The sequence below is a fragment of the Rhinolophus sinicus genome, chromosome 1 (genome assembly GCF_057876585.1).
Source record: "Rhinolophus sinicus isolate RSI-liver-muscle chromosome 1, RSI-T2T, whole genome shotgun sequence".
NCBI classification, from domain to species: Eukaryota; Metazoa; Chordata; class Mammalia; order Chiroptera; family Rhinolophidae; genus Rhinolophus; species Rhinolophus sinicus.
Window position 1 is genome coordinate 19,314,999 of NC_142501.1, and position 18,702 is coordinate 19,333,700.

The 18,702-nt window shown below is 40.1% G+C and overlaps 1 protein-coding gene across 3 annotated transcripts in view; it reads left to right on the forward strand.

Annotated features, from left to right (window-relative positions):
• GNPTAB (N-acetylglucosamine-1-phosphate transferase subunits alpha and beta) overlaps window positions 1-18,702 on the forward strand; it is an 88,406-nt gene that overhangs the window by 48,438 nt on the left and 21,266 nt on the right. For 2 of the 3 annotated variants that reach the window (XM_074326216.2, XM_019732104.3), the window contains exons 3-7: window positions 3,923-4,042; window positions 5,103-5,144; window positions 7,334-7,539; window positions 12,769-12,833; window positions 13,101-13,235. In XM_074326216.2, the coding sequence (XP_074182317.2) occupies window positions 3,936-4,042; window positions 5,103-5,144; window positions 7,334-7,539; window positions 12,769-12,833; window positions 13,101-13,235 (555 nt within the window). In that variant the 5' untranslated portion in view covers window positions 3,923-3,935. Of the gene's footprint in view, window positions 1-3,878; window positions 4,043-5,102; window positions 5,145-7,333; window positions 7,540-12,768; window positions 12,834-13,100; window positions 13,236-18,702 lie in introns of all 3 variants that reach the window. The other variant, XM_074326217.2, reaches the window with a different exon arrangement.

An 18,702-nucleotide genomic window follows, 5' to 3' on the forward strand; every position in this document is an offset into this window, starting at 1 on the left:
TCTCAAAATGGAGTCTTCTTTTTTTTTCCCCCTCAAGCATTTTTTGACTACCTATTCAACCTACTGTGCCTTTGCTGTGTTAGGTGCTATTGGTGTGGTTGTGTAAAGCCATGCTCTGAGGGGCCTCGAAACTTTTAGAAAGAAAACTAGCTTAGAAAATCCAGATGTTAAGGTCTAGCAGTTTTAATTAAACACGCTTGTTCTCTTTCTGAAGAATTTTTTTTGTGTGTGTTAGATATTTCTTCTAATTTTAGATTGCATTAAAATATAATTTGATTTTTATGCAGAAATATTTCAAAATTGCCTTATTTTGATGATGACAAGTAAATGAATCATACATATCACATGTTCTAATAGATTTTAAAATACTGTAATGTTTATAGGAAGTTTTCATTGTTTTGCTAGTTTTTCTACAAGTCTTTTTAATATTGTTTACACTGAATGTAAAAAAAAATCCATTCTATATAAATTATCTACTACTACTAGTTGTGAGGCATTAAGTCAGTCTGGGGCTCAATTTTATCATCTCTAAAATGTAGATGTTATATTAAGAGTGAAATCTCTAACAATTGTTTTGTTCTAAGATACTATTTAAGTTCTAAGTTTTCTTACCTACTTTATAGAATGTAGAGCCAAGGGACTATTAAGTGCCTTTATTTAAATTTAAACTAAACTGATTAAAATAAAAGTTGTATCACTGTCACCACAGCTTTAGTTTTGAGTCAGAGGTGACTTATATAGTCTTCAGCTCTAAGATAAAGACTCCCTTCTCATGTGGGAACTAAGATAGTGGTCTCGTGGTTAAAATGAAAGATAATCTCACTGTGACAATGTCTAATCGTAGAAAAACAACTGACTCACTGACGTGGAGCAGATCACAAGTTCTCCTTAGGGTGGTTAGTCTAACACCAGAGAATTAAATCAATCATGTCATACAGCCTTATTAGAAGAAACAGTGCACAGATGCATTATATATTTACATTGTGTTCCTCAGTTGAACATGTATAGATATGTCTTGATTCTATTTTTAAAATTTTAATAGCAGATAATTACTTTTATAGGAAAGTTTTAGAATGTATAATTCTTTTTCTTCTTTTTTAAAGCCTTTTCTTCTAAAAATATGTCACTTAAGCAGTTTTTTAAAGTTAAGTTTCAGTCTGAGCATAGACTACCTGAGAAGTTGGGAGTGAAATGACTTTGGGTAATTTATATGAGGGTAATGTGAGGCATTTTATTTTTTTTAATGGAAAAGACCGATGTATATGTTGAGAGAATAAACTAGTGGTTATTTAGCCAACAAATATATATTAAACCGCACTCATACACCAAGCACTGTTTCTAGACATGTGGTGATGAAGAAGAGAAACTCACCTCATATAGAACTGGCATTTTAGGGGGGAAGCTTTTTTTTTAAACTTTACAATGTGAACTATAACCTACATATAAGTGAGCAGTTCTCAAAGTGAATTTCTGGACCAGAAGCATGGGTATTACCTGGGAAGTTGTTAGAAATGCAAATTCCGGGGTCCAGCCCAGACCTAATGAATGAGAAACTCTGGAGATGGAGCCTAGCACTCTGTTTTACAAGTCCTACAGCTGATTCTGATAACCTGTTAACATTTGAAAACCATTGGTGTAGATAAATGCAGAAAAAACCTAGATGAGGAAGCTTTTGTACACCCTTACAGTAGGGAGAGAGAGCCTGAAGGGAAAGGAAAGAGGAAATAATGAAGCAGGGCACAGAATACACGATAGCATTTCTGTCCTACACATAACTCCATCTAGTGGAAGATAGACATGCATAAAAGAATAGTCCAACACGGTGTGCTAAGGATTCCTTAGTGTACAAAGCACATTCTCTTTGTGCTTTGAGGGAAGATGAGGGAAGAGGGCAGTTGAGGAAGGAGGAAGTGGTTGAAAGAAGCATGAAAGAAAGGATATTGTAGGCAGAGGAGGAAGCATGTTCAAAGGCACAGAGGCCTGCAAGTTCTTACCCTGTTTGGGTAAGGCTTATACGGCTGGAGTGTCTAGAGCATGAGGTGTAGATTAAGGAGTTTTAGGTTTTATTCTGTAGGCGCTGGGGAACCTTCACGGGAGGGCTGGTAGGCGCTCAGCGATCACAGATGCCTGATTATGAGGTGATTCCTGGTTTTCCCCATGTAACTGGGTCCCCTGGTGTTCTGAGACCCCCCTCCTCTTATGCTCTTCCCTTTGATTCTGTTGTCTCTGCCACACTGCCCACAGTTCTTTGCCCATGTCAGATAGGTATTTGCCTGTGGTATTCCCTTTCTCTGCACCGTTTTCCCCCCAGTTACCCACATGGCTTGCGTCCTCACTTCCTTCATATCTGTGCTGAAATGCCACTTTCCCGTGAGGCCATCTCTGATTTCCCTATTTAACACCGACCTCTCATATAGGCACACGTTGTGTCCCCATTTCCTGCTTTATTTTCTCCATAATAACATTGAACATCATCTGACTTTATTTGGCTTATTTCCTATCTTCACCTTTCTAGAATGTAACCTCCATGAAGGCACAGATTTGGATTTTTTTCTATTTACTGCTGAGTCCTCAGCTTCTAGAACACACTTGAGTGCTCAATAAATACTTAGTGAATGGGTAAACACTCCTGCCATCATCTTACCTGCTTCTTCTAAGCTAGAGGTGGTTGTGACTTCTACTATTTATATTTTTCCTTCCATAATTTGAAAGATTTATCCACCAAACCACATTTATATTCCCATGAGATAATTAATCCTGCCCTGAGCGAGATGATTGCACCCAGAAGCAAAGATGAGATGCTTTGGTTAGGCTTTGGAGCTCTTCTTACTGCCATGGGCCTGACCCTGTGCCTGGCCTGTGAGGAAGACAAAAGGAGGGTAAGCAGTGGTCCTTGACCTAAAAAGAAACCCAGACTGTACCATTTCTTGGAAAAGACCAAACTTGAAACAGAACCATCCCAAGTCTGTGTCCTGTGTCGCATACTTTGTAACATAGGTCTGGAGCAGGCACTGCATGATGGGTAGGATCTTGGTAAGTCGGTGAAAAATAGGGGAAGAGAGCTTTCAGCAGGGGTAAGAACTGAACAAAAACACCAAGATGAGCCTTAGACAGGATACTCAAGAATTAAATGCTTGCCTGACTCCTTATTTTGAGGCTAGGATAACAAGGAAACAACTGAGCAGGTTTGGGAAGTTCTTCTGGGCTAGTGTCTCAGAAACCAGACTCATTCAGCAAATACTTACTGAGCTCCTATGTGCTGGGCACTCTTTAATCAGTTGGGTACTTAAGGGAACAAGATGGAAGTTTCCTGCCTTCTTGGAGTGTACGTTCTAGGGGAGGGGCACATATAATTACCAGTGTAGGTTCACAAGTTAGTTCTTTAATATGTTAGATGATAAGTGCTATGAAGAGAAGAAAGCAGAGCAAGACCAGGAGGATTGGGAGGGGCTGGGTTTGGTTTGGGGGCAGCAGGGAGTAGGAGGGCTGCATTAAATAGGGCTGGTCTTCATGGTGGAACTGAGTATAACTCTGGTAATTTTAACTTCCATTTTTTTCCTCTGGTTGCATTTGTATCCCAATTGACTCATTTTTTGCTAAACTGAGAATGTAGTAGTTTAAGTGAGCTTCTCAGACCTTCCCCACAATCGTAAATGTGGAGTGCTGTCAGCCTCCTAACAGGGTGGTTGTGGGGCTCAAAGATGCAAACTACACGAAGTACGTAAACTGTGTAAAGAAGGTTTTCAACAAATATTAGTCCCCTAGCTCCAGTGTGAAAACATGCAATTTTGTGATATATGCCACGGTGGGATTACCTTTTCATTGACTTTTTTCACAGCCTTGAAGTTTAAACCCTGTTATACTCTTATTCCCCAAAGCATTGGAAACATGCATATAAGCTGGGGGACTTGGTTTGCCCTAGGCTCTGTCTGCCCATGCCGATCGATGTGGTGTACACCTGGGTGAACGGCACAGACCTGGAACTACTGAAGGAACTCCAGCAAGTCAGAGAACACATGGAAGAGGAGCAGAAAGCAATGAGGTAAAACTGATTTTTTTAGCAAACAAAACCCCAAAAGTTCTACAAGTAGCAGTGCAGTTCAGAAGGGTGAGGTGATGTCCCCAGTGCTATCCCAACAAGAACCTGCATCTCAAGAGCTTGCAGCCATGCGCCTGACCCTTGTTTCTTGGTGCCTAGAGAGGACTCAGCTGGCCCCTTTGGCAAGATCCTGGCCTCACTTTGTTAGCTGCCTGTTTTAGACGGCGGCACACTAGTGATGCCTGGGTCTCTGAGAGGCCTGAAGATGGAGGAGCCTCCCAAGGGAGCCCTGGGATTCCTGCTCACTCAGTCTGAGGCCCAGGTGTGATATCTTCAAGCAATAAGGTTTTATTCTGCAACATAGCTATACAGTAGGATGTATATTATTCCCTTGAAAAATAAAACAGGCCTACAGAGTTAATTTTTTTCCCATTTGATAAAGGCAGTAAAAAGTATATTCTCTTTACCCCTTGGAATATCAAATAGTATGCAAACTAGAAACTGGTGATTTCATATATATGGAATTTTGATCATTTTACTTTATCTGGGAAAGGTACCATGGGCTTCTGGAGAGCCTTCAGAGCTAGGGCCCTGGCCAATGTAATGTCCCCTCTGATTCCCCAGGAGTATTTGCTGAGAATTTCCCCATTTACTTCTTTGTAAATGTTACGGGTGCGCCCCAGTTGCAGGTCACTGGCTATGTTATACTGCAACAAATAGTCTGTTTTATTCAGTGTTAGAGAATTTCAGACCTTCCCAATATATGAAAATGGCTTTGACAGTCTGGTACCATGTTTTACTAGTAAAATGTAAAAGATTATGTTTTAATTGAACTGTTGTGGTTACTGTGGAAGGTACATGATGATAATATTTATTGATCATATTTTGTTGAAACATAATTTATTATGTACCTTAAATGTTCTAAGCATTATTGCACTCCCTAATTTACTGGTTAGTTCCAGTGGAGTAAGCAAGAAAATCAATGTTGTAAGTTATCTCTTGTTCACATTCAGGGCTAGCACTAGTCCATGCATCTGTAATGAAATACATTTGCTTTCTTTAGAGAAATCCTTGGGAAGAACACAACGGAGCCTACTAAGAAGAGGTAAGCAGTTTGATTTTCCTCTCAGGAATAAAAACTTGAAGGATTGAAGTAAAACTCCCAGGTTCTCACTGGTTTTTTTTCAGAACACAGTATTTTGTCTTTACTCTATTGCTCCTGTTAAATCCCTCTTTGGCTAGTTTTTGACCCCCAAATTAAGTGCATCCATGAGATAGGAAGTTTTGCGGTGCCCAAGTTATTGTTGATTGAGAACTCTGGGTATTTGTGTTGTGGCTGACCTAAGCTTTATCGTTTCTTGGAAGGGTTAAGAAGGTTTGTTTTTCTTCTTTATCATTCCAATCAATCTGTCTTAGTGTACTGTTCTTCTTGGTCTGCTTAAACTCTAACTTATACCCAGTGTCTTCATTTATAGAATTTATATCCATTATTTAATTATGTGTTCAATATATATTTCCTTATCTTTAAAAGCTGTCATAGTTGTATGTCTCATATTTGAGGACTGGGAAGGGAATTTAGCCTAATGACAAGAATCAGATATATTTATCTTGATTTGAATCATAACTGACTCTGATAGCTCCTTAAAACAAGACTGCCTCACTTAAAGCAGAAATCTCTGTTAACTGCCACTTCCCCACTTAATCATTAGACTTAAAAGAGTTATTCATAGAAATGTTCCTGAGGAATTTTGAGATCCAGAAGTACCTTCTGAATTATTCTTTATGTTAATTATAGATATTTATATATACTACTGTTAATACTGTTATTTTAAAATGCCTTATAAATTATTTAAAGTAATGATGCAACGTTACAGAAAGGTTGAGAGGAAAGTAAAAAGAACAAACCAACACAATTCTATGGCCCTGCCTCATTCAACAGCTATGATTGTTTTATTATTCCTTTTTCATGCATGTTTTATAGTTATAAATTATAATCTAAATGCAATTTTTTATCCTATTTTAAAAGTTTTATATAATCGTACATATTTCTATGTTGATAAATTATCTCCATGCTTCTTTTCAATTTTGATAGTTGTATATAATATTCTATAAAGTAACTATACTATAATTTACGAAATGTAGGGCACTTTTATATTTTCACTTTTGTCAGTACTTTGTGATATTTTATTTGGGCCTGTGGCATTTCTGTGTGTGTGTGTGTGTGTGTGTGTGTGTGTGTGTGTGTGTGTGTGTTCGTTTTTCCTGTTTGTTTCTCTTCTCCTACTTGGACTAGATTCCTGAAAGTAAAGTACTGAGGAAGAAGCATCTGCCTGTTTTAGATAGATAGATAGATAGATAGATAGATAGATAGATAGATAGATAGATAGATAGATAGATAGATAGAGATAGAGATATATAGATAGCTATCTATATATAGATAGATAGATATTTATAACCAATGTATGTATAACCAGATTGCTTTTCCAAAGAGGAAATGGTGAATGCCCATTTAGAGTGACTCCCGCAGTTTTTGAGAGGAATAGGTTTGCTGTACTTGGACTAACATTGAGACATGATTTCTTGAGGGTGCTAAGTTAGTAAACAAAATGTGATACTTCATTGCTTTCATTTGCATTTATTTGATTATTAGTGAGGTTGGACAATTTTATGTATTATTTAAATAGTCATAGTTCCCACTTTGAATTCTTTAGCCGTGTCCTTTGCCCAGTCTTTTATTTAGGTAATATGTTTATTCTAGGTATTTCTTAGGTTTACATAGAAATATCTCATGTAAAATCACCTTAGAACCTTGTCACATTTGCTTTTGTTTGCATCAGTGTCATGTCGTATCCAATGTATTTAATTGTATTCTAGTTGGACCTGGTAAACTGTATCTAGTATGGTGACACTCTTGTCAACCGGATTTATCTACTTCCTAATCTGCCTAATAATGGGCTTCACAGGAATTATGACTAATCTTTCAAATGATAGTAATGAAATGCTTAATTTTTGCATAACTTTGAATTAGTACATTTTGGTTGCAATCATGTTTTATTAATAGAAATTTGAAATACCTATCTTTAGACTTGTACTTTTTAAATAATTTTATATACCATACTTGCTAACTTAGTAAATTTTTATGTTCTTGAAATAAAATTCTTTGTTTATTAAAACATTATGATTTTTTATAGGATGTAGAAAAACACCTGGAAAATTTAGTAGCACCAACAAGCTTTTTAGTGTTGATGAATTTTTCAAGAATGTAGTTGTGAGCATGTTGGTGTTTCCTTCCAGTGAGAAGCAGTTGGAGTGTTTGCTGACACACTGCATTAAGGTGCCAATGCTTATCCTGGACCCAGCCCTGCCGGCCAACGTCACACTGAAGGACCTGCCATCTCTTTATCCTTCTTTTCATTCTGCCAGCGACATATTCAATGTTGCAAAACCCAAAAACCCTTCTACTAATGTTTCAGTTGTTGTTTTCGACAATACTAAGAATGGTAAGATTTTTTTGTGGGTATTTTAAAATCCTGTTATCATTAGATGTTTGAATTTAAAAATTCTGGGTGGAACAGAGATGATTCAGATAAAAAGAGAAGCAAAAGAGCTGCCATTGCATCTCAGCCCTAACCTCAGAAATGCACATGTAATACATGCGCTCTCTGTGCTTCAGGTCAGGACCTTACTCCTGGTACTCAACATTTACCTTTCTTTCTTGGCTCTCAGTTATTCTGGAGGGTTTTGTTTTTTGTTTTTTGTTTTGTTTTGTTTTTAAAAACATATAACTCCTCAGCAAGGTTGTTTTCTGCTGTTTGGACAGAACATACGTGGAGCAATCATACTTGAACATACCTGGAACATTCATACTTCACAGTCTGAAACATCTGGTTATACAGTTGAGTTGGCCAGATGATAGAATTAAAATCGTAATTCCTTCCATAATACTGTACCCGCATCCATAGGGATCCCTCCTCCCACTTGGCTGCTGAGGTGCTGAGCCCCACGCCTGGGTCTCCTTGAGCCTCTTGTCTCTCATTCTGCCTCTGCACTGAACCTCTCTCCTTGGAGGCTCTGTGTGTTTTCACTTGTGTGAAGTGCAAACTGATTGTCCCTTTACGGCATAGAGTCTTATTCTCAAGCTCCCATTCTTTCAATGTCATACCTCCCTGCTTAAATCTGGAACTATATGACCCATTCTTCCTTTTTACTTCCACAACGATTAATAGTAATTCACTTCATCCTGTTACTTGCTTTTGTTTTTTTGCAAATGATTCATAGATTGTTACCCTACTCATCTCATTTCCTCTACACCGGGCTGAATTTCTTCACACAGACTCCAGTCATAGATTCCTAGCTGCTCTGTAAAGTTCTTCTGCAATCTGTCTAGCACACAACTGTAAATAAATTGGAAAACCCTGTTTTATCAGTTCACTCCCTTTTTGAAGAGAACAGTACAGTAGTATATATTTGTTTTTCACAGACACAAACTTCTCTGTCTTTCTCGTGGTTAGGATTCAGCTTTTTTTTTTAAATTAAAGTTTATTGGGGTGACAATTGTTAGTAAAGTTACATAGATTTCAAGTGTACAATTCTGTATTACATCATCTATAAATCACATCACATTGTGTGTTCACCACCCAGAGTCAGTTCTCCTTCCCTCACCATATAGTTGATCCCCTTTACCCTCATCTACCACCCCCTCCCCCCTTATCCTCTGATAACCACTAAAATATCGTTTGTGTCTATGAGTTTTTGTTTCTCATTTGTTTGTCTTGTTCTTTTGTTGTTTTTGGTTTATATACCACATATCCGTGAAATCATATGGTTCAGGATTCAGCTGTAATTACTTTGATTCTGCCCATCAATCCTCACCTCACTGGCCTCCTTGTATCTCCTCCAAGCTGTCAGTGTCGTCACCATGTGTGGTGCTGCCTCTCTCTTTCCTCTAACTCTTCCTCTCCTAGCCCATCTCCTGTTCGTTCCAGACCCGTCAAGTTCTGTCTCCTCCAAGAAGATCCTGGACTAGTACATTCACTAGTACATTCACAATGATATTGTTTTACTTTAACTTTCCTGGAAGAACTTATAACCTAACTCCCAACTTAGTTTTTGATTTGGTGTTCTCTTCTAATTTCTTTATTGAGCAGAGACCTCAGTCCTCACCAGCTGGTGTCCTGAATAGTATCTAATTTAGTACTCACCTCCTGGTACTTAAGTTATTTGTAATTTGAAAGGAAATTGTAACCTTTCCAAGTACAGGTATCTCCCCTTTCCCACTAGAGGTCTGTTCCTGGACTATTTAGTATAAATAACTTAGTGTTTTTTTATTTATGTTTTAAATCTATAGGGAAAGTAAAGGGATAATCTTGGACAAATTATAACAAGTTATCCGTATTATTGTTTGGCTAAGTTTAGCTCTGTTTGTTAAACTAAGGTTTCCTTAAATGAAGGTATTCTGATAACATTTTATCTAAACAGAAAAGGGAATGACATTATGTTAATAATTATAACTCAGTTATAACATCTATGGAGAGGAACTTGAGTTTTCTTCTAATTTTATAATGTAGCAAAGACTTAAAAAATTGTAAATTTTGATATAAGTAAAATCTGTATTAAACTATAGACACCTAAACACCGTTTTTGAATTCCCACTTGGGTTTCTAGTTGACTGTTCTACTTATTATATTCATTCGTTCAGTAAAGATTCGTTGAGCCGGTGCTGAGTTGGTTGTTGTTCTATGTCACAGGGAAACAGTAGAGAAGAAAAAAGGCACACTCCTGCCTTCCTGGAGCTTACATTTCTAGTGGGCCGCATACTTACTCTTTATTGCACTCAGTTACCTAGATCAGGGATTGCCAACTTCTTTCTTAAAGGACCAAATAGTAAATATTTTAGGTTAGTGGGCCAGAGCCAAAATGGCAGATGTTATGTAGGTATTTATATAAGAATTTAACATTTAACCTTTTTAAAATATAAAAACTGTTCTTAGCTTGGGGCCATACAAAAACAAGCCATGCCTAGAATTTGGCCATGGGCTGCCAACCCCTGAGTTAGATGAAAAAATTTGTATCCGTACTTGACATTGCATTTATCTCATTTAACCTCTTTCTATTTAATCATCGAGCTATGTTGACCTGTTGTTTTCCTCCTGAAATGTGTCATTTCTTCCCATCTCTGATTCTCCTGCCACTGCATGGTGTCCTCGCCTCAGCTGATTGGGCGGTACTTAAACAGTCACACAGTCCAGCCCGCGAGGGGTGGACCTCAGTCTCCTCAGCAAAGTGGTTTTTCCAGTCAGGCTTATCCCCTTTGATGTATAGGAAATGAATTTCCTCCTGTGACAATTTATTTTACCTCTGGACTACATTGCTTTTACAAGGACTTACAAAGTGCTTCCTTACAGCTTTCTTACACTGGTTAAGTTTGTATCCTTTGGAATCCTATAGAACTAATGTAATCCTTTTCCCGTGTGAGGTTTCTTTTCATTCTTGTTCCTTTAGCTGTGTCTTAAGGGCTTCTCTACCGGCATCCTAGTTTGCACTTCCCAGAATGAGCTTTTGTTTCTGTTTTAAAGTGTGTCAACTGGTGTTAGACATTCTTTTCAGTGTGGTTCAATCTGCAAATTGTTCATTCAACAAGTGTTTATTGAGTGCGTATGATGTGCCAGGTGCTGTTCTCAATGCTGAAGATACTGCAGTGAACAGATGAGCAAAAATCTGATCAAGTTTACATCTTGGTAGAGGGAGACAGATAATAAATACAATATACAAGTAAATTACATAGTTTGTAGAAGTTAAGTGCTGTCGAGAAAAATTGAGCAGGGGAAATTGGGTGATAGGGGCAGGCTCACCAAGAAGGTGAATTTTGAGTGAAAACTTGGAGAAGATGAGAGAGCCAGCAACATGAATATGTGGGGAACGAGTGATGAGGTCAGTGGAATAGCTAGTGCAAAGGCTCTGCGGCAGGAGTGTGTCTGGCATGTTTGAAGAAGAGCAGGGAGGCCAGAGTGACTGGAACAGAGTGAACAAGGAAAAGGGGGCAACAGATGAGCCTCAAGAAGTAATGGGGGGCCAAATGGTGTAGGCCCTGGTAGCCATGACAAGGACAGAGCCCAATGAATCATTGGAGGATTTTGAGTAGAGGGTGATGTGATCTGACTTATGTTCCAAAAGGATTAGTCTGGCTGCTGTGGTGGGAATAGAGACCGGGTTTGGGGTGGGCCAAAGTTGTGATAATTCAGGCAAGAGGGAAGGTGGCTTGGATCAGAGTGATGGGAGAAGTGGTTGGATTCTGGACATTCTGAAGGTCAGCCCACCAGGGTTTCCTGATGGGTTGGTGTTGGGGAGTATCACCTTTCTTATTCTAAGTACTCTGCTTCTGTTTAAACGCACAACATAGTGATTGATATGGCCATAGCACGTTGTTGCCGCATACTGAACTCAGTGTTAACTAAAACTCTTTAAGTCTTTAAAAAACAAAACAAAATACCAGATGTGCTAATGTTGAAACGTCTCTTAATTTATGCTTGTGTGGTTAGTTTGGGGTGCCAAGTTAGAGATCTTAACCTTTGTTTGTAGGAGATTTGATTTTGCCAGATTTGACACATTGCTCCAAATAGTAAGAACTTTGGGAAACCCTTACTTAGTCTGTTACTCAGGATAATAGCTTCTCTGTCAGCTTCATGTAAATCCACATGTTTGACAAGCATGCCTCTGTCTCTTCCAAAACCTCATAGACAGAACCTATGGCAGAACTCTAAAACTTCTCTCTAGGTAGATTCTAGCTTTATAGTTTCACATTCTGCAGTCAGAATGGAGATCTCCACTCAATGTGAGATAGAGCCTGTATGTCTCCACTATAGCCATAAAGATGACATGAGATGTTTATAATGACCTTGCTGAGATTATGTACTAATACATATACCACATCTGTTAGAATTCTCTGATCTGTCACTGTAGAACCCACCATGTCAATGGAGGGGAGAGAGCCACAGAGATAAATTTATTCATAATGAACCCGTGTCCTTAGTACTCAGTGCTTCCGTTAAAGATAAACTGTATTGCGAAGGGTTATTCTTCTCCAATGCTCACCAACTATACTTTTATGGTACATTTGAGACTCAACCCAGGATTGAAATCCATCTTGCCAGGCTATAGTTTGCAGAACCTACTTTCTGTGCCGATTTTGAAGATCAGAATTACAGCCCTCTGACCTCTCTCCTGTTTTCCATGATCGCCGAATGTCAGCAGCAACTTTGCTGATCTCATTTGTCCCCAATCACTTTAGAACTCACTCCCAGTTGGGCTGTGTCATTGCCCCCCCCCCCCAGCCCCCTCCAAATCTGCTCCAATCAGCCTTATCTGAATTCATGGTGACTGGTGACTTTCTTAAGGAACCCTGGGATCCACAGTGGCTCCCTGCTATTAATCTAAATGCCACTGGCCTAGCTTTCGAGAGCCCCCTTCTGTTGTCTCCTACATTTGGGATTTCTGTCAATTTGTCGTTTCCACATATCTGCTGCTGCATGAATCTCTCCTTCGGTATTGCAAAATTTAACATTAATTATGCACTGATTTACATTGTTCCGTTTGTTGGCTAGGTTAATTTTGTCTTCCCCCAACTACCACTTTTTGAGACCATGTATTATTTTAACAGCTCTCAAAATGCTTTGTACAGTGTCCTGCCAGACATCAGTGAAGTAGTCATTTGATTGTATTCTTTATTGTAGTTGAAGGTGCTCACGCTGGAATGTTGAAGAGAAACAGCAAACAGACAGTTTGGAGGGGCTATTTGGTATGTGATTTTAAATTAATTGTATTTTTGCAGTAGACTAGAATAAAAGTTTGAGTAATGTAGCGCTTTTACGTTGAGAGGCTTTTTAATGTTTGCTTTTTCTCTAAGGTTGGCTTGCTAGTGTTAGTAAATGTTGATGTAGGTAATCTTAACATTCTTACTTTGAAGCTCATGTGGTACAGTAGATCTTTGCTAGTTTTCTCAGCTGTAAGTTTCCCCAACCTATTGACACAAGAGTGAGCTGTGTTTTTCCCCCTTTTGTTTTAGACAACAGATAAAGAAGTCCCCGGGCTAGTGCTAATGCAAGATTTGGCTTTCCTGAGTGGATTTCCACTGACATTCAAGGAAACAAATCAACTAAAAGCAAAATTGCCAGAGAATCTTTCTTCTAAAATAAAACTGGTAAGAGCATAGAAAATAGAGCAAACTAGTATAGCACATCTCACTTAATGCATGACTTCTCTCGTGGTTCATTTCGTTCATAGAATAGCTGACAATCATAAGAAGCATAGAGGGTCTCTATTCTGCCACAATATGTTGTCATGGAGATGGCTTGTTATTTATAGGAGATCCTCATTCCTTACTCTTAATTTGGGCAAAATTCTAAGAGTCTTATTTGGTTTGCTGGTGTCCCAAATAGAAGCAGGATCATTTGTTTAACAAGTGAGCTTCTACGGTGTGTCAGGGGCTGTTACACCTGCTGCGGATATAGCAGTGGACGAAAAAGACAAAAGCCCTGATGGAACTTAGAGTATAAGGAAATGGAAGCAAAAGGAAGGAGGAGATGGGGGAAATCATACATGTGGTAAGTACACACAGGCTCCAACCTGCATATTTACTGGGAGCTTTTGCTCAAAGGGAGTGTGCTTCAGACATTTGGAACGTTTGCTAAGGTGAAATCTTCATTCATTAATAGCTAACAGAGCCATTAACATAGTAGGATTTAGACTTACTAACTCTTCACGCTTGACCAGTAATGCCATTTGTCAGAGTTGACTTTGGAGGCTGCCCTGTGACATGCCTTTTCCTTAACATTTATTGTTTTCAGAGCTATTTGCCTGGTTGATTTAGGGCACAGTTCATGTAGGTGTACTTTCCTTTTGACCTTATGTCAAGATTCCTGCTATTCTGTCAGAAACATTCCAGGCTATAATCCGTGGGCGTGTTTTCTCTCAGAAGAAAGGGCATAAAGTTCTTGGTTCGAAATTTGTTAAGCTCTGGTTTTCTTGATTCTACAAAGAAATGCTCTTTAAATTCTGTCACTGTGTTTAGCTTACCGATTCTTACTTCCTGCTGATGTTGCTGTCACTGATGTGATTTGATACACCTGTATATGGTAGTACAAGGTTAGGAAAAAGGCCAGCTCATGCAACTGAAAAACAAATTAGCTCCTTCTAGGGATTCAATAACTCAAACCTACTAGGTTTTACTATGTCCTGGTGATTTTCTAAAACTTAAATCAGTTCCAGAATGGCTTGTTCAATCTATTGAAGTGTTTATTTTAGGAATAAAATTCACAGATATGATGCCATGTTTTAAAAGAGCAGGTGCATAAGGTAGTTTCAGGGAAGTCACTAAAAGAAAGGGCATTAATACAATATTACTGTAATTTACTGTGACCTTGAATGTGTCTTGAACAGAGGGTTGAGCGTGCAGAGAGTCCAGACAGGACAATATGCTGTTCACCCTACCTGCACTGTCCCTGCTGAAACAAACGACCTGGTCAGCCTTCAAGGATCCCATGCAGCCCTCCTCTTTGACCCCGTGTCTCGGATCCACACAGACATTTCCTACATGTAAAGTGGAAGGCTATACTATGCTTCTCTATATCTAATCTTATACTATCTTGTTTTGTTACTTGAATACTGAGTATGCAAACATACTGTCTCCAAATGAGATTATAAATAGCTTGAGGACAAACCCATGTCCTCCGACTTCTTTTGCACACCCACTCAGCAACCACTATCATTGAATTAAACTAAATGTGAGAATGCACTTGAGAGCTTTGGGAAGGTTTGCTACCTGCTCTGACATATGTTAAAGAAGTGAACAGAAACCAAAAATCAAATCACAAATGAAAAACCCATCATGAATGAAAACACGATGATTTAGAGTGAGCTGAAAATATGGACAATCTGATTTCTCAAAAGGCGAATTCTGTGTCCATCACATACAAAAATTCTATAGATAAGTTAGTGGTAATTAATCAGATCATAAAGACTCACCTCAAGGTATCTCAAACTAGAAAACCTTTAATAGAAAAGACTAAGTTATAAGACTATAATAGTCCACAAAAAAATTTTTATGAATTCAAATCTATTGTCTTGCAAATGAAACCTTTTTCAAGTCCCACTTTTCCTCTGTTCCCTCCTGAGGGGTGAGGATGGGGATTCTGGTTTTGCTCTAAACAGAACAATGAAGGCAAAGTAATGTTGTATGAGTACATGGTACCATAAGCCTAAAGTGACTCCTATGGATAATCGTACTGTTGAAGCGTTTTCCTTTATAGTCCAAGACGTTGTTTGTGGCAGGTTCGTATAGTCATAGCCCTTCTTCTTGCTCATTCTTTCAACAAGCACTTCTTGAGTGGTCCCCTAAGTGCCGGCCCCAAAATAATCACTAGGGGTACAAAGGTGAATAGGTAATTCCCGTCCTGAGACACTCACGGCCCAGGGAGGGGTCTCTGGGATAGAACTGCTCTAAGTGGCAGGAGGGAGGCCACCGGCCTTGGCAGAGGCCTTGTGGGAGCCTGGGAGAGTGAAATGGTTCAGCTGTTGAGGTCCTGAGGTCCAGTGCCTCACAGCCCTTTCCTCTCACATGCCACAAAACACCTGTAATGTGGCACACTCTACACGGAGCTCTGGTTTCCTTCCCCGACAAGCTTGCTTCTCCCAGTGAAGCTCTGAGTGTGGGTAATGGCATTACTTCTATATTCTGTAGAAACATCCACTTCCCCTTTCATTTTTCCTTCCCTCTCCCCCAACAGCTGAGTCACCTGGGTCATGTTGAGGGTCTCTCACAGATGTTTCGGGAACCATTCTCATCCTTGGCACCACTGAGAAGGCACTTGTTGAACCCAAATGTCTTGCTGGACTGCAGCAGCGTGGCTGAACTGGTTTTCCTGCCTCCAGCCTCCTCTTGTCTAATCTCTACCTACTACATCTTCCCCTACTGTGTTCCTTAGAATGGGGTCCTCCTCCTCCTCCTCCTAAAGATGCTTCCTGTCTCCAAAATGAAATCCAGGCGCTTTACCCGGAGATCTTTCTCAGTCTGGCCTCAGCCTCCCTTCCCAGTCTCGGCACCAGTACAATCCCTGCCGGGGCTCTGGCCTCAGCAACAGTTGTCCCAGTTCTCTGCAAACACCACTGACTGCGAGCCTCCGGCCCTTTGCTCAGGTTGTTCTCTCTTCTTGGAATGGTCTTTCCTACTCTCTGCTGGGAGAATGGTTGCCTTGTTCAGGGCCCAGCCAAAATGCCTCCTGTCTGCAAAGCCTTCCTTGCCCCCACATACCTACAGCCGAGGTGGTCTCACAGCGCTTTGTGTAAACACTTATTTGGAAGGGATCACACCCAAAAACTATTTAAGTGCTTTTATTCAGTCAGTCATCCTTAGCACAGTAATGCTACAGTAACAGATGTCTTGAAATGTCAATGGCTTAAAAAGAGCAAAGGGTAAATGGGTCTCTATGGGGTAGGTGTCTAAAAGTTGCTCTCTCTTTGAGAAACTTGTGATTTAAAGAATTTAGATAAACTTATAATTTCAAGTAAGAATCTGTATATGGAGGCAGTTGCCCAAGCTAAGAACTTCAGCTTTCGGCTCTTTTTGCAACCACTCTTCCTTACCGCCTCCTGTCTCTCTTCCTGAAAAGTAATTAAGGTGTCCGGGATTGGGGCGCCACCTAGTGGCCAGCACAGGAGACCTCCTCCCCACCTTTTTCACCACTCAAAACTTGGTTGATGACAGTGGTAGACAATCTTTCTCATATACATAAGTATTTCCTTCTGCTCCTTACTTTTCATCTCTCTTCCAATTATTATATAGTTACCTTAGGAAAACGCTGTGAAATTTCAAAATAGTTTTCAAGAATAAAAGCAGTTTGGAGGAAGAGATGAAGATAAGGTTAGTTTCTCATTAAATTTTAAATTAGAATATTAAAGCACGACATTTATTTATTCTAGAAGAGTGATTTTAGCACTCTCAGGAGCCCTCCCAGGTGCTGTGGGAGGTAGAGAAGGGGCAAGGGAGGCGGGGAGTGGGTAGTGAGAGAGACTGTGTAGGTACCACGCAGACAGAAGACTGTTCGCCCTGCATGGCCTTCCTCCTATCTGCTCCCCACACCTAGGCAGGGTGGTGACAGCAGTGCGGGCTGAGTATATGTCAGGCACTGCCAAGGTGAAAGAAGACAGGAAGAGAGTACACACACCAGCACGTGCACACATACAGCCACACACAGTTTGTGCTAAGAGGTAATGGCCTGCATAAGAAAAAGGGGGAAGGGTATAAATAAAATTCTAACTCTAACCTCTAGTTTTTTGGCCTACGTAACCGGAGGAACCCTTGAGAGGCGAGCGAAGTATAGTCATGTTGCAAATACAAGAGCTCAGAATGGGCCCATAATAATTTGTGTTTGCTTCTGTTTTAAAAATGAAAAAAGAAGGCCCTAGGCATGGTTAGAAAAGCCAGGTCAACAGAAGGATTTTGCTGTCCTAGATTAGTGGTTTCCAATCCTCTCCCTGCCCTTTTCAGTTCTGAAAGGCCTTTTTCATAGGAAATTGTGATAGAGTTAGAACATAAACAGATCTAGGATGGTTTGGATTCTAGTGAAGGTGGGGAAGCCTGTTCCTAACACGTGTTGATGCTTATAATGCTCCCTCTTAGGCTTACGACTGCTTCAAAAGCTTTGCTCCCAAAGGTGCTCTTCCTATGGAAGTGTTACTGGGAATGACATCGTACCTCGGCTCTTTGTCTTCTTGAAGGAAAGAATTCAGTTAAGAGACAGAGTTTGTGCACTGTAGAACAGCAAGAAGTTTATTAGTAAAAGCAAGTACACTCTGAGATAGGGAGTAGGCTGACCCAAGAGAGGGAAACAGCCCCTCCTTACATTGTGTGAGAGTTTTTATTTCTATGGGTAGAATTTTCTCCCCCTCTCCCTCACCAGTACCTCTCATTCTCCCAGCTGGCATGTCTCATATTCCCTTCTCGCTCCCAAGGCTGCCTGAACTCATTACAATGGCCCTGAGAAGCAGGGTGTACATTCTGATAAGCAGGATGGTTTGTCTCTCTTTCTAGCTTCTTACAATACATCCCTTTGATTGAGGGGCATGTGTGATCGTGGAATCCTGCTGGGCTAGTAAGGCATTAGTGCCTTAAGTGAGGGAAGCTGCAATGCGTGTTTGATCCAAGTAGGAGCTGCAGCAAGGAGCTTTCTAACCGGGGCTAGGTCTCTCCTCCTCCTGCTCATTTCTATCTACCTGTCCTATCAGAAGCACTGTAAGCAGCCCTGCCAGACACTCCTCCTAGGTGTGGGGCACAGAAACTGCTAGGCCGCCCTGCTAGCAGACCTGCTCTCCACCAATCCAGTGAAGTTGCATTGTAGGGCTTAATCCCAGAAAAAGGAAATGGGAAATATTCTAGAACAAAGGGCACAAACTGGTGACCAGATGTATTTTGTTCAAATATATGACAAGCAAAAACATTTGAGCCAGCATGGAAAATTGGGAGATTTCATATAATTCTCAGGGATTCTGATCTCAGGAAATCTGACAGCACTGGGTGGCATTGGGTAGTGGCCACAGCTTTCAGATGTGGCCTAAGATGTCCCGTCTGCCACACTCCCTACCACTCCTTGTTTTTAATAACTGGTCTGTTC